Below are 16,183 nucleotides of genomic sequence, written 5' to 3'. Positions count from 1 at the left end.
TGGTGACATGTGCCTGTAGTCCCAGTTCCTCAGAAAGCTGAGGCGGAAGGACTGCTTAACCTCAAGAGTTAGAAGATGCAGTGAGTTATGATCACACCTCAGCACTCCAGCTTGGGTGAAAGATCAAGACCCTCTCTCTTAAAAAAAAATTTAAATTAAAAAACAAACAATAATTTAATCAGTATTTGAAGTACCCAATGATTTTTAGTCATAGTCTACAGTAACCAGCAATAGTAATTAGAGCAATTTTTAATAAAACTTACTCGTAATTTTTTGATAAAAGAAAGCAGTTCACTCCTACAAAACAAAAAATTTTGAATATACATTAAATACTAGAAATTAAAAATAAAATCAAGAAAGTAAATTATAGATGAAGGTTTATTCTTAATGCTCCAATTCGGCAAGTATGAAAAGGAATGTAATATTCTATCGTCATACTAACCTAATAACATTTCTTCCCTGTTTTAATCACATGTGAAGTCTTCAATACTATCCAACCTTAAACACTACTGATTTTTAATTCCAGTTGATTAAATGACTAATAGTTTCTTAAAATGACACATAAACAGAAGATATTTCCAAAAGTGGCCAAGGCAGACAGGTTCATCACAGACGAGTACTACAGAACTCGTAAGATTGTCCAACTTTATGATATACACAATAAAAGCTGATGTTCTTGAAATCAACCTTTAATAGGTCAATAGTATAAACAGGATAAATATTAAGAACTCGAACACAACTGACAGAAACATACCAATACATACCGATACATGATACCTAACGTAGATTCCCTCTGCTTTATTAGACTAACTCTGCCATCATTTCCTCGTTTGTGCTGACTGGACACACTACAGATTTGAACAACAACTTCCCAAAGGTCTTTGGCAGTCCGTCTACTTTCTTTAGGGCCTGGAAGTTCTTTGCATGTAGCTGCTAAAAGCTGTCCAAGCTATAACATGAAAAACAAAACACACAAAAGATAATCTGTAATGTCATGCACATTAGTTCTATTATCAAGGCACACTGGAGGAAACATGGAATGACTGCCCAAACATACTAAGCACAGTTATTTTATGCTGTGCATTCTGTACAACCTTTGAGGAATTTAGGGCTCATTGTCTACTGACAGATCTGAATCTGAGAAAGATCCTCTGGTTCGAGCATACAAACTTTGTCTCTGAACAGTTATAGTCTAGTGAAAATGAAAATGAGACAATGCAAAGAGATAGGTGATTTATTAAGTGGAAAAAAAACCGAGATGCTAAATACACATAGTATTATCCCACGTTACATCGGGAAAAAATTGTGTAATGGAAGGCATACACCTAAATGTTAACTGTAGTAAAAGCCCAGGGGTTGAGATTAAAATACTTAGATTTTTCTCTCTCCCTTGCACACATATGCACACATACAACTTCTTATCACTAAAAAAAAATTGTTTCAATGAAAAAAATAAGGAAAGGAATAAGGAAACTGAAGTTGGTGGAATTAAAGGATACAGATTTAAAGCAATTTTTCTCTAAGAAAATTGGTAGCAACTGGGAATGGAGCTACTGCTCATCTGAGGAGGTAGAATTAAGGCAGGACAGGTTATATAAAGTGACTGGTGTGAATAAATGCAGCCTCAAGGACCTAAGACGTAGGGAGCACCCAGAAATAAAGAGTGGAAAAGCTGAAAGCAAAAGAGAAAGACTAACTTACAATAAATTCAGAATTTCTTTTTTTTTTTGGAGACAGGGTCTTGCTCTGCACCCAGGCTGGAGTGCAATGGCATGATATTGGCTCACTGCAACCTCCGCCTCCCAGGCTCAAACGATTCTTGTGCCTCAGCCTCCCGAGTAGCTGGAATTACAGGCATGTGCCACCACGCCCAGCTAATTTCTGTATTTTTAGTGGAGACGGGGTTTCACCATGTTGGCCAGGCTGGTCTCAAACTTCTGGCCTCAAGTGATTCATCCACTTCGGCCTCCCAAAGTGTTGAGATCACAGGCGTGAGCCATGGCACCTGGCCAAATTCAGAATTGGGACCCGTTATTCTTGTTCATATTAACTTTTATACTCCATGGCTCTTGTAGAGGGTGCAGTAACAAGGATAATTTCAAATCCATCAGGAACCCCTTGTTTCTACTTAAAATGGACCTAGAAAATTTTCTAGGCCGGGCGCGGTGGCTCAAGCCTGTAATCCCAGCACTTTGGGAGGCCGAGACGGGTGGATCACGAGGTCAGGAGATCGAGACCATCCTGGCTAGCACGGTGAAACCCCGTCTCTACTAAAAAATACAAAAAAACTAGCCGGGCGAGGTGGCGGGCGCCTGTAGTCCCAGCTACTCGGGAGGCTGAGGCAGGAGAATGGCGTGAACCCGGGAGGCGGAGCTTGCAGTGAGCTGAGATCCGGCCACTGCACTCCAGCCTGGGCGACAGAGCGAGACTCCGTCTCAAAAAAAAAAAAAAAAAAAAAAGAAAATTTTCTAGGGGTCCGTACTGCTTAAGGCAGCTTTTTTAAGGCGGCAGCAAGATTGCAACAAAGACAAAAATTGGTGGTTTTTCTCTACATCTTCTGTTATGAAAAATTTCAAACAGAAAAAAAAAATAATAATAATTCAATAAATACCTGACACGTTGTGACTATTCTGCCATGTTTGCTTTATATATCTACATAAATTGTTTTGTTAAACCATATTAAACTAAGTTAGACACAATATTTCATCTAAATACTTCCATATACATCTTCTAAGGACAAGGACATTCTTCTCCATAACCACAACTCTGTGATCATGCCTAAGAAAATTAACGAGAGTACTGTGGCTTTCCAAAGCTCATGAGAATAACATAAAAATCCTACCTATACCAGGTGAATGGATATGGACCAATGGCCTAGTAGGATATTTCATCCTGCATGCTCACCTAAAATACTCGCCTCTGACAAATGGAATCACGATACATGCAACTATTCACTGCAGTGTAACGCCAGGGATACTGGTGCTCTTAGCTCAAATTCATCTTCTGTTGTCAGGGATCATATGCTTTAGGTCACTGAATTTATTACATAAATTACATTTTTAAAATGTTCAGAGGTCTTAGGCCCCAAATCAACTGAATTCCACAAACATTCTTGAGCACCGACTATGGGTGGGCATCATGGAAAGCACAACATAAAAATTAACTGCCCTGAAGCAGTTCATTGTCTTATAGAGAAGACAAGTGGATAAATAACTTATTATTAAGCATAAACACAACAAAAGAAATAGTCAACAGTACAACAGTACAAAGGAAGCAAGAAGAGGAAGTGATTTACTCATTTACAGAGAAAATAATATGGGAAAGCATTAAAGAAATCACACGAACAGGCAAAGCTGGGAAGGACATCCTGGCTAAGATGACAAACAGCATGTGCACAGGTGCAAAATGGAAACATGGCGTGGGCATGCTGGTGCTGCCAGCACAGGGCTGGAACACCAAGGGGCAGGGGAGCTGCACCTGGAGGAGGAGAAGCATGCACACCTTAAGAGGGCTGGTAGGCCACATGAACAACCTAAGGTTTTAGCCTACACTAGGACCACTGTGGCTGCCAACCCCTACTACTACCACCTAGGCTCTTATCATCCGAGTGCCTATAAACCTGTGCCCTTTCCATTATGTGACACTACCACTCTCTCTGATCTAAGGGGCAGACTAGACAGTTTTATATTATTTCAAAAGGGTGCATTTTAGTCATATGCTTAAGAATTTTCTGTTCCTATTTGTGATTACATAATATATGAGTAGGAAAATATAACAGAATAGAAAATATTAAAATCACTAATACCCCATTATCCAGAGATAATAGCTGTTAATATCCTTTCAGACTTTTTCCTATACGTGTGTGCGTGTGTGTGTGGTGTATTCCACGCCAAACTGGAAGTGTGGACACTGATTCTGATTATATTTTTTTTCAAAACACCATCCCTCATTCTAAACTTCTTTCTCTAATTCCTTTTTCCTTGACATTAACAAGGCAGTGAGAGGGCAATCATGTATGGAAGGTGGCACACAAAACCCTAACCACCGGATGACATATGAGGAGACACCTAAGTGACAATTCTTTCGCAAAGTCACCACACATCCTTCCTGCTTTTGGACCAGATCAGGGGAACTGCAGGAAGCAGTGAGACAGCCTCTCCCAGAGTAAGGCAACCAACAAAACAATTTCCTGTGTCCTTACACATTGTAGACCCTCAAGCATTCATTACACAAACACACGCCTATCTCTCCTGGTGCAGAGCTCCACAGAAGTCATTGCCAGAGGTAAAGAGAAGAGTTACTCTACTGTCTTTGCACTCAGTGACAAGCTACGATTCTAACTGTAAGAGATAGTAACCTTGGAACAAAATGGTTCCCTCATCTGATTTTCTTAAAGGCTAAGAAAAGACTGTTGGGCATAATGAGACAAGTACCCAAGAAATTAAGAACTCACATTCCAGAAAGTTCACTAAAGAGACAGAAATGATTCAGGCTGGGTGCGGTAGCTTATGCCTGTAATCCCAGCACTTTGGGAGGCCCAGGCGGGTGGATCACCTGAGGTCAGGAGTTCAAGACCAGCCGTGGCGAAACCCGTCTCTATTAAAAATACAAAACAAAAAAAAATTACCCGGGTGTGGTGGTGCACGCCTGTAATCCCAGCTACTTGGGAGGCTGAGGCACAAGAATGGGTTGAAACTGGGAGGTGGAGGTTGCAGTGAGCCGAGACTGTGCCAATGCACTCCAGCCTGGGCGACAGAGGGGGACTCAGTCTCCAAAAAAAAAAAAAAAAAAAAAAAGAAGAGATAGATATGATTCAATGTCTGAAATTTCAAAGAAAAGGATAATTCAAGTATGGCAATTTTCATGAGCAAGTGTAAAGATAACAAAAAGAGGTGGAAAACTGAAAAAAATCAATAAACTCTCAATAAATCCTCAAAGGGTTAAAATGAAATGAGTTCAGTTTTTAAAAGGACATACATGAAATATGAAGGAAGAAACAAGTAACCAAACACAAATGTTACGAAGTGGTACAGTTTTACAAGAGTTCCCAGATAAACACAGATTTAAAGGATTTTGTATTACTAAAGATAAGTTGGGACAAACGAGGAAGAATAACAAAAGGTAATAGGAACAAATAAAATAATGAGAAAATCTGAAGGACCAAATATACCCAAAAAGGAGAGCGGGACTTACAATGTTAAATCACTACATGTTTAACTTTGTTTTTTGGTGTTTTTTTTTTGAGATGGAGTTTTGCTCTTGTTGCCCAGGCTGGAGTGCAATGGTGTGATCTCGGCTCACTGCAACCTCTGCCTCCCGGGTTCAAGCGATTCTCCTGCCTCGGCCTCCTGAGTAGCTAGGACTACAGGTGTCCACCACCATGCCCGGCTAATTTTTGCATTTTTAGTAAAGACAGGGTTTCACCATATCGGCCAGGCTGGTCTCAAACTCCTGACCTTGTGATCCACACACCTTGGCCTCCCAAAGTGCTGGGATTACAGGCATGAGCCACTGTGCCTGGCCTACCTTGTTTTTTTTTTTTTTAACTGTAACACCAGAAAGTGAGAAAAACCTACTACTTATTCAGTGTGTATAATATTAACACATGAAAGATATAATCTTAGAAGAAACCTCCAGTTTCTCATTAGTTTTGATATTTTCTGTACTCAGAAGCATTTCAGGTTGCAAAGGATATAATTAAGACAACAAAATAAACAACTTACTACCAATTTACTAAATAAATTCTTTTATTAGGGGAATAATTACTAATAGCAAACCTGTTAGATTCAGAGTTAGCAAACTTAGAAGGGTAAAATTCTAAAGAAGAATAAAATGTTCAAATGGAAACAAGGAAAAGTGCATCCCTGACGGACTCCATCAGCTCTAGAGTGTGATTATAGCAACCAAAGCAAAGAAAGTGAATCTCTCATTATCTTAGGATTACACCAACGTGTTATCTCTTAACTAAATAATCTGTGACTACATGCTCATGAATTATAGGGCATTAGAAAGAAATATTAGAACAAGGTCAAGTGCATGAATTACCAAAAACTATCCTTTAACTACAAATCAACAAGCATTTGTCCAATCATTTGTATCACAGAAATTAGACAAGTTCCCAAACTAGTATAAAGTTAAAGAAACAAGTATAATACTATCCTCACAATCCTTTTATTTAAACATTAATTACCTTAACATATGGATTACTCTGAAGCAAAAATGCAGGAACTTGGAGTGTAAGGTATTCACTTTCCCTCCAGTTTAACATAAAGGCAACACATTCCTCAGCTATAACTTGACGAAGAGGAATATCTAAAAAGCAAAGAGGAAAACAGTTGGAATTACCATCACAACATTAAAATAAGAACAAAGCAAATACTTGCTCAGATTTCAATTGAATTTAAAAAACAGGCTGGGTATGGTGGCTGACACCTGTAATCCCAACACTTTGGGAGGCCAAGGCAGGAGGATCACTTGAGACCAGGAGTTCAAGTCCAGCCTGGGCAACAGAGTGAGACCTTGTCTCAAAAAACAAACAAAATTTTGTAGAGACAGGGTCTCGCTCTGTCACCAGAATGCAGTGCAATGGTGTGATCATGGCTCACTGCAGCCTTGAGTTCCCAGGCTCAAGCGATCCTTCCACCTTAACCTCCCCAAGTAGCTGGGACCACAGGTCCCACCACACCTGGCTAATGCCACCATACCTGGCTAATTTTTGCATTTTTGTAGAGATGGGGTCTCACTATGTTGTCCAGGCCGGTTTTGAACTCCTGAACTCCAGTGATCTGCCTATTTCAGCCTCCCAAAGTGCTGGGATTACAGGCATGAGCCACCACACCCAGCCTCCTTATTTTAAATACTGCTTATAAGCACAAGCTATGGGACAAGTTGCTGAACATTTAGTAAGTTAGGAGTTTACAAAAATTATATGCAGAGTTATCAGTCCTTTACCCTCCCTATCCCCAAAAAAGGGATGTGAACTACAAACTGATAAGCCAAAAAGGTAGTACAAAGAGACTAATAATTTAAAGGAACTTTCACCCATTTCAAAGAGTAAAAGCATAGGCTTCGAAGTTGGGCTGATGGAGTAAAGTCATAGCTCTGTCTCTTCCTGTGTGACTGTGGGCAAATTCCTCAACCTCTCTGCACCTTGGTTTCTTAGTTACAAAATGGGGATAAGGAAACAGCAGCTATTTCACAGAGCTGCTATGAGGACTAAATGAGTTATGCACCTGAAGCTTAGAACAATGCCTGACCCGTAGTTAGCACTCAACAAACATTAAAGTTTAAACATTGTCTCATTTCAGAAAAACCATGCATGGAAAACCTACCTCCCACTTTTAAAAAGTAAACATGTATACAGCAGCATGTGTCCTTTAGTGCCAGCATATTATTAGATCAATTCTCATGAAGACATTACAATATTTAAGAGCACTGATGTGTTAAAGCTCAAAGGCATTCTCTCTATAGGGTACCAAAAAGTTGTGATCTATCACTGCATGCCCCTGCTGGAAATTAGACTTTAATTAGAAATTAAGTTAACCCCATAGGACTCAAGATGGTAGCACTTGCTTCTATTCTGACACATTACTATCACCTTCCTTTATAATGCAATTCCACTGTTTATACTATTAAATGTGTACAGTATGATTTAATTGCTCTAAATACTCCTAAAGCAGAAAAATAAGAAACTGCTTTAACTAAGAAAGATTTATATGTGTCACAGATGATCATTTATATGGTAAGCCCCTTTTCATAGTAAGACATTTACAATTAGAATTAAACACTCAAGATCTGTTCCTAAAGTAGCCACCAGTGAATTTCTAGCCCAATGGCAATCAGTGTGAAGGCATTTTATGGCTGTAATGAGGAAATAAAACTTCAATCTGTATACTAAAGGACATTTTGATTCTTTCAAACATCTGAAAATTGCAATATAGTTTCTCTAGTGTGCAGAAGTATCCCCTAAAATTCATGTGTACCTGGAACCTGAGAATGTGACCTTATTTGGAAATAGTCTTTGCAGATGTAATTAGCTATGATCAAGTCAGCTGGATTAGGGCTGAACCTGGATCCAATGACTGGTGTCCTTATAAGAAGAGAACATGGACATACACAGGGAGAAGGCCATGTGAAGACAGCAGCAGAGACTGGAGCAATGCAGCCACAAACCAAAGACTGCTGGGCCACCAGAAGCCAGGAAGATGCAAGGAAAGAGTCTTTCCTGGAGCCTTTCCGGGCAGTACAGCCCTGCAGACACCCTGACTTCAGACATCCGGCCTCCAGAATTGGGAGATAATATATTTCCATTGTTTTAAGTTACCCAGTTTGTGGTACCTTGTTACAGAAACCCAGAAACGAACAGTTTCCTTCATTTTTCCCAATGTTCTCAAGTGAACACCAAACCCAAATTCTGTTTTAGGAGTGAAATAACTTTTTTCAAAGATGATAAAAATTCAGCTGGGTGTGGTGATTCATGCCTCTAATCCCAGCACTTTGCGGGGGCAAGGAAGGTGGATCACCTGAGGTCAGGAGTTCAAAACCAGTCTGGCCAACATGGTGAAACCCCATCTCTACAAAAATACAAAAATTAGCCGGGCATGATGGCGGGTTCCTGAAATCCCAGCAACTCAGGAGGCTGAGGCAGGAGAGTCACTTTAACCCAAAAGGCAGAGATTGCAGTGGGCCGAGACCGCGCCATTACATCCAGCCTGAGTGACAGAGCCACACTCTTGTCTCAAAAATTTAAAAAAAGATGATTACAAACTCAAATAAATGTGCTTTTAAATTTTCCCCCACAATTATCTAAGTACTGAGTTTCTGAAATTTGTCTTTGTGAACCAGTCTTACCAGGAAGCCTCATTTCCAGATAGCCTCGTACCCTACTTATAAGGTCGGATGGCGGTCTCTCTCCTGCCTGCCCTGTCCCAGCTTCATGTGTATGAATATCCAAAAGCAACATCTCATTCAGCATGACCTGACGAAGCTTTGGTGAGAACTCTGTTACCAACTCCAAACAAGCAGCAAAGAGCTGTTTAGCATGGGAAAAGTCCTATGAAAAGAAAAAGAATAGCCTGGGTCACCTTTCCTTTGGCGCCAAAAAATGTGTGCCTTTATGATGACAGAGCAAAGAGGAGAAGGATTAGTTCAAATGGTTAACGTTGCTTTTCTCAGGGAGTAAGGCTCGATAGGATTTTCATCTCTGTATTGTTGATTTATTCCAATACATATTTAATACCTTTGTAATTTAAAAAAATCCAGTAAACAATATAAAATACCTGCTGTATTATGCAACTTTTATAAAAGGTATAAAATAACCAAAGACTTCTGTATTATACAGGTGTAAAATTCTATTACAAGCACCCTCCTCCATCCAACATATTCAGAATTAGATCTTAGACCATTCAAGGATTACACATTTCAAAATCTTTGCACACCACCTTACTAGCCTATAAAATTGGCTAACAAATAAAATGAAATAAGTCAGCTATGATCCAAGTCCTTTCCTACACATCTCTTATGTTTCTAAAGACTAGATTCTATCGCTCCACATACTTCATTCACTCCCATAATCTGGCTTCTACCCCTATCATTACAAAGAAGTAGCCTTCACAAGCCAAAGACCTTTTTTTTTTTTTTCTTTGAGGTGGAGTCTCGCTCTGTCGCCCAGGCTGGGGTGCAGTGGCTGGATCTCAGCTCACTGCACGCTCCGCCTCCCAGGTTTATGCCATTCTCCCACCTCAGCCTCCTGAGTAGCTGGGACTACAGGCGCCCGCCACCTCGCCCGGCTAGTTTTTTGTAATTTTTAGTAGAGACGGGGTTTCACCGGGTTAGCCAGAATGGTCTCGATCTCCTGACCTCATGATCCGCCCGTCTCAGCCTCCCAAAGTGCTGGGATTACAGGCTTGAGCCATCGCGCCCGGCCAAGCCAAAGATCTTTTAATTGTCCAATCTACTGAACTCTCTTCTGTTATCTTACAGGAATTAGGGGGCTGCAACTCGGTGCTGTGTATTGCCCTTTTCTTGACATTTTCTTTTCCCCTAGCTATTACACCTTCTACATTTGTCTGGTCCTCACGCCCATCACACCACTATTTCTTGGACTTAGTATTGCATTCCCGAGGGTCTCACGCTCTTTATATTCTCTCTGGGTGATCTTTGGTAACTCCCAAATCTGTAACTCAGTCCAGACCATTCTCCAAGCTTTAGGCTGTTTCCAACTGTAGCTTCAAATTAAAATTGTAAAAATAAACTCATAATCTGCCCTGCAAAAATGTGTTTCTGCACATTCACTTGCTAGCATTGCCACTGGTTCTCTGACTCTCAAACCAGAAGTCTGAGCATCATGCTCGATTCGTTCTCCTTCTCTTGCCTTCCACATGAAGTCAGTTACCAATTGCTTCCAGATTTTATCTCCTAAATAGTTCTCTAATATGTTCTCTTCTCTCTATCCCTTCTAACACTTGTGACACTAGCTGTGTGCCACTGGACAATTTAATACCTTTAAAACTGAGATAATACCTTCCACAAAGTTTTTGTGAATAAATGAAACAATAAACATATATGAAATTGCAGAACAGTCTTTGTGCCCAGTAAATGTTATTTTAGGTGTGGAAGGAGAAAAGCTGCTAACTACATTCCTCCTATTAAAACTTTTCAATGGCTTACAATTGTCTCATGATGCACTGTCCAATATGGCAGCCACTAGATAAGATGTGGCTACTGAGCATGTGAAATGTGACTAGTCCAAATTGAGAGATTCTGTAAGTATAAAACACTTACTGGATTTTGAAGACTTAGCACATACATTTTCAAAATACAAAACATCTCAACTTTTTATATCAATTACACATTGAAATGATAGTGTAGACATATTGAGTTAAATAAATCATTTCAATCAATTACACTTTTTTATGAAATTATAGATTACACACATGGCCTACATTATGTTTCCACTGACAATGATGGTCTACAGCAGCAGTTTTCAAACTTTAGCATGCAACAGAATTACTTGAGGGCTTATTTAAAAAGATGTTGGGCCCCATCCCAGAATTTCTGGTTCATTAGGTCTAGGATGCGGCCCCCAAATTTTTATTCCAGCAAGTTCCAGCCACGTGCAGTGGTTCATGCCTGTAATGTCAGCACTTTGGGAGGCTGATGTGGAAGGATTGTTTGAGCCCAGGAGTTCAAGGTCAGCCTGGGCAATATAAGGAGACGCTGCCCCTGCAAAAAAAAAAAAAAAAAAAAAAATTCTTTCAAATAAGCTGGGCATGGTGGCACATGCCTGTGGTCCCAGCTACTTAGGGGGCTGAGGTGGGAGGATTGCTTGAGCCAAGGAAGTCCAGGCTGCAGTGATCATGCCACTGCACCTGGTCTGGGCGACAAAGCAACACCCTGTCTCAAACAAAAAGTTCCCAAATGTCACAGATGCTGCTGGTGTGGGGATGTAGTTAACTTATTTAAGCCTCAATTTTAGTTCACTTCTGCCTTCCAGATGCTGTCTTTAACCTTCCTAAAGAACTCAGTGTATGATCAGTCACGCAACTGCACTGTCTTATATGATTTAACATTACACTTAAGTCTCAACATCCCAGACTACAAACTCATGTAAAATACACTACAGAAGTAATTTTTAAAAATTTTGTTTTCTAATCTTGGTACACAATCTTTACTAGCTGAATCCTAAAGAACACAAATAATATCTTTGCATGTTCTCTAAACTTTTAGCACAGAGCAGTATTCATTTGATCAAGACTATTTTAGTATAATTATAACAGTAAAGGAAAGAGAACAAACCAAAATGCCTTTTCAAATATCCTTTTAAGCCTATGACTGTGATTTTAAAGATTAGGAAAAGGTAAGTTCTGGTTCCTGACTTCCTGCTAAAATTAGTAAAGCATATTCTTTTTTTTTTTTTTTTTTTTTTTTGAGATGGACTATCACTCTGTCACCCAGGTTGGAGTACAGTGATGCAATCTCAGCTCACTCCAACCTCCACCTCCCATGAGATTCTCCTGCCTCAGACTCCAGAGTAGCTGAGATTACAGGCACCGACCTAATTTTTGTATTTTTAGTAGAGACAAGGTTTCAACATGTTGGCCAGGCTGGTCCTGACCTCAGTCGATCTATCCACCTCAGTCTCCCAAAGTGCTGGGATTATAGGTGTGAGCCACGGCACCTGGCCATAAAGCATATTCTTAACAAGTGTTTGATACACACTTTTACTCACCTTAACAGTACTGCAGTGCAAACCTTTGGCCATAAGAATATAAACCAAATCTCTTGTTAAATTGTCTTTAATTCCCAGGATAACACCACTATAGACAGAAGGTACTTCCCACTAAAAGAAATAAAAAATACATACATACATATATATACACACACACACACACACACAGAGAGAAAGCCAAATCTGGATAAGAATCTTTCAATAATCTTCAATCGCATTAAAAAAAAATAATTCACAGGTCGTCTCTTAAAGAGAAAGGAAAATCACAGCCATAATATAACACTAATGAAAATGAACACATTCACTACAATCAACAAGTAATAAATAATGGATTGGGATTACTATTAGGAAAAAAAGACAAAGACTAGGAGTTTTACATATATTAATTCAGGTAATCCTCACAACAATACCAAGGTAAGTATTATTATGCTACTACTGTCATTTTGCAAATGAGAAAACTACAACACAAACAAGTTAAATAACTTGTTCAAGATTATACGGCTATTTAAGTATGAGCTGGCATTCAAGCTCAAGCAGGCAGTTAGTCCCAGAATCCCCTATCATAACTATTATGCTATACTTGTTCATCTTAAAAATTTTTGGTTTTTGATTTTTGAGATAGTCTTGCTCCATCACCCAGGCTGGAGTGCAGTGGTGTGATCTCTGCTCACTGCAACCTCTGTCTCCCAGGTTTGAGTGATTCTCCTGCCTCATCCTCCCAAGTAGCTGGAAATACAGGTGCACGCCACCATGACCGGCTAATTTTTGTATTTTTAGTAGAGACGGGGTTTTGCTATGTTGGCTAGGCTGGTCTTGAACTCCTGGCCTCAAGTGATCCACCCACCTCCGCTCCCCAAAGTACTGGGATTACAGGCATGAGCCACTGCACCTGGCCTTCATCTTAAAAATTCACACTAACAAATAGCATCAATACTAAAAAAAAAACCCCAACTAATTTTTAGAGCAATTTTTTTCTTTTCACGCTACTTGTATGTTTAAACCCAATTTTAAAAAATACAGGTCGGGCGCAGTGGCTCATACCTATAATCCCAGCACTTTGAGAGGATGAGGCAGGCGGATCACCTGAGGTCAGGAGGTCAGGAGTTTGAGACCAGCCTGACCAACATGGAGAACAACATGGAGAAACCTGTCTCTACTAAAAATACAAAACTAGTCAGGTGTGGTGGGGCAAGCCCTGTAATCCCAGCTACTCGGAAGGCTGAGGCAGGAGAACTGCTTGAACCCGGGAGGCAGAGGTTGCAGTGTGCCAAGATCGCGCCACTGCACTCTAACCTGGGCAACAATAATGAAACTCTGTCCCCCCAAAAAAAAACCCATACATTTCTGGCTGCCTTTTTACTACATCTTCAGCAGAGGAAGAGTAAGTACGGAGTTAATTAGGAGCATTACGATATTGCTTTACTTTCTACTGTATCTGTAGATTACTTCCCTTGTATCTCTAAGCTACATTCCACTGACATGGCATGTTAAAAGCTATTTTCATTTGCACTTTCTATGCAGGAAAACTTTCTAATAGATAAACTCAGAAACAGGTAAATGTATTAGCTGGAAATTTTTAAAGGAACATTTAAAGCCAAAAATGCTCCATGATGAAGTATTATGCTACAGAATGCATAAATAATATACCAGTAACATATATTTACAACTATTTTTAAAATGCAGCCAGGCGTGGTGGCTCACACCTGTAATCCCAACACTTGGGGAGGCAGAGGCGGGTAGATCACTTGTGGTCAGGAATTCAAGACCATCCTAGGCAACATGGTGAAACCCCATCTCTACTAAAAATACCAAAATTAGCCGGGCATGGTGACAGATGCCCGTAATCCCAGCTACCTGGGAGGCTGAAGCAGGAGAATCACTTGAATCTGGGAGGCGGAGGTTGCAGTGAACCAAGATCGTACCACTGCACTCCAGCCTGAGCGACAGAGTGAAATTCCATCTCAAAAAATAAATAAATAAATGAAATAAAATGCATATATTTTGTCAATAAATGGAAAAACTGATTTTTAGATGTTATTCATTCAATGGTATCTTTTTGTTTCTGACATTTCCTATTTTCTCTGTCAATGGATGTTAAAAATGCAATTATGGTCATATGAAGGTCTTAAAAGTGTTAAGTAAAAGAGGTCCTTATTATCAAAAAGGTTAGGGAACAGCTTTTCTATTAAATTACCTCAGAAAACAAGGGCAATTTTCTTATTTGTTCCTTGACATAGGGTTTACCTTATTAGACACTGTCCAGAATTGGCGCTCTGAAGTCATACCATGTAATTCAATCAAAATTTGTCTAATCCTCCAAGGATCCACTGACAATATCAGTTGATGCTCTAACTGACCAATGTTGACACTTGCTGAAGCTAAAAAAAGATTTATATTTCAGCGATTTAATTCAAAGATATACATATGAGAATGAAAATTTACTTAAAATTATGTCTTTGTATTACATCTATAAATTAAAAGCTGCTATCATCTTGAGAACTGATTCAACATTGTGTAAATTACATATTAACTTTATCCTCACATAGAAAACCTAACACAATTTTACTATATCTACATTTAATAAATGAATGCGTTTTAAAAATAAAGATAATGAAAATATAAACAAGATAAAATCAATATTTAATTCATGCAAAGAACTATGTGGAATATATGAAAATAATTAACTTATACACACTTATACACTACTTATACACTACTTTTGAACATAATGTGTTAACAAAAGCATATATAAAATGTTAATTTTGAGTAATAAACATTAAGCATGTGGTTTTTGAGAGAAAGGGGCATGCTCTTCCCAGAGAACCAAAAATGATTACCAAAATACCTAATTACAGCTCAGCTATCAGGCACAGTCTTCAATAATGCATTTCCAGCATTTCTGTATGTGTTAACCTTACCCTTTTCCTTTATAACTGGACATTCAACCAGTTTAAATCTAGTGAAGGTCAAAGAAACTAAAATTTTGCTTTTGTTAAACTGAATTCTCTCTCATCTATATTAAATGTTGAAGTGTATGTTTCTAATTTTAAAATAGCATTGTTATTTTCTTACATTTGTAAGGGCAAAAACGGGAAAAAAAATCAAATAAATAAGGCAAAAATGCCAATACTGACAAAAATGTTCAGCTAGCAGATACTAGCACAGTGATACAGACTGACATGCACGAAAGTCTGTCGTCTTTTTGGTCCCAGCATCTCTCACCACTCCTCTCCCCCTCCTTTTTTTTTTTTTTTTTTTTTTTTTTTTTACCTCCATGAACATATTGGCAGCAGTGTTACCTTGGTCTATTTCCCCAGCTAAAATCTTTTATGTATCTAGGCCTGAATCTGCACTAATCATGGCTTGGCAGAGCTCCAGAGCATAGCTGCTTATACAGAAATCTGATATGGAAGACAGGTGAATTTCTATTAATTACCAACACAAGTGTTAATTAAAACAAATAAGAGAGAATCCTCAAATATATTTCAATGTTAATTTGAATAGAGGGGCAAAACATGCCAATATTTTGGCTGGCAGACTAGAGAGCTAACCTGGGATATCATAAAATGAAGTTACAGGTTTAATGCACAGATTTACTCTAGGGGATCTCTTCCTCATCTGATCAACAAGTAGCTTTCGTTCTTCATCTTTCAACAATGTAATGAAAAGCTCATGTGAAGAAATCATGAAAACATACTGCAGATCTTCCAACCCCAGACACACATTCCTAGATCAGTAAGAAATATTGTGAAACAAAAAAGTGTATAATTTAGTTTGAGAAAAACAATCATATCAACCAATTTTAAAAAGCTATTTAAAAAGTCACCATTAAAGAAGCTGTATAACGATATTTTAAAATAGATTTTAAAATTTCCTTTTGGTCCTTATTTAAAATTGTGATGTCACGTCTCACGTGGCTATACAAATTTGAACTTAATGGGTTCTCAAACACCA

The 16,183-nt window shown here is 38.9% G+C and overlaps 1 protein-coding gene across 22 annotated transcripts in view; it reads right to left on the bottom strand.

Moving 5' to 3' along the window:
* INTS8 (integrator complex subunit 8) overlaps positions 1-16,183 on the bottom strand; it is a 57,174-nt gene that overhangs the window by 14,460 nt on the left and 26,531 nt on the right. For 11 of the 22 annotated variants that reach the window (XR_012416539.1, XR_012416537.1, XM_073999111.1 and 8 more), the window contains 7 exons: positions 15,781-15,956; positions 14,474-14,607; positions 12,230-12,340; positions 8,851-9,052; positions 6,191-6,312; positions 765-949; positions 264-297 (listed from right to left, as the gene is read on the bottom strand). Coding sequence is in view for 17 of the 22 variants with exons in the window: in XM_073999111.1 (XP_073855212.1) it covers positions 264-297; positions 765-949; positions 6,191-6,312; positions 8,851-9,052; positions 12,230-12,340; positions 14,474-14,607; positions 15,781-15,956 (964 nt within the window). In the remaining 5 variants the exon portion in view is untranslated. Of the gene's footprint in view, positions 1-263; positions 298-764; positions 950-6,190; positions 6,313-8,850; positions 9,053-9,281; positions 11,224-12,229; positions 12,341-14,473; positions 14,608-15,780; positions 15,957-16,183 lie in introns of those variants that run through there. The other 11 variants (XR_012416538.1, XM_073999106.1, XM_073999108.1 and 8 more) reach the window with 4 other exon arrangements.

This window comes from Macaca fascicularis, chromosome 8 (genome assembly GCF_037993035.2).
Source record: "Macaca fascicularis isolate 582-1 chromosome 8, T2T-MFA8v1.1".
NCBI lineage: Eukaryota > Metazoa > Chordata > Mammalia > Primates > Cercopithecidae > Macaca > Macaca fascicularis.
This window is presented reverse-complemented; position numbering and strand designations above follow the sequence as displayed.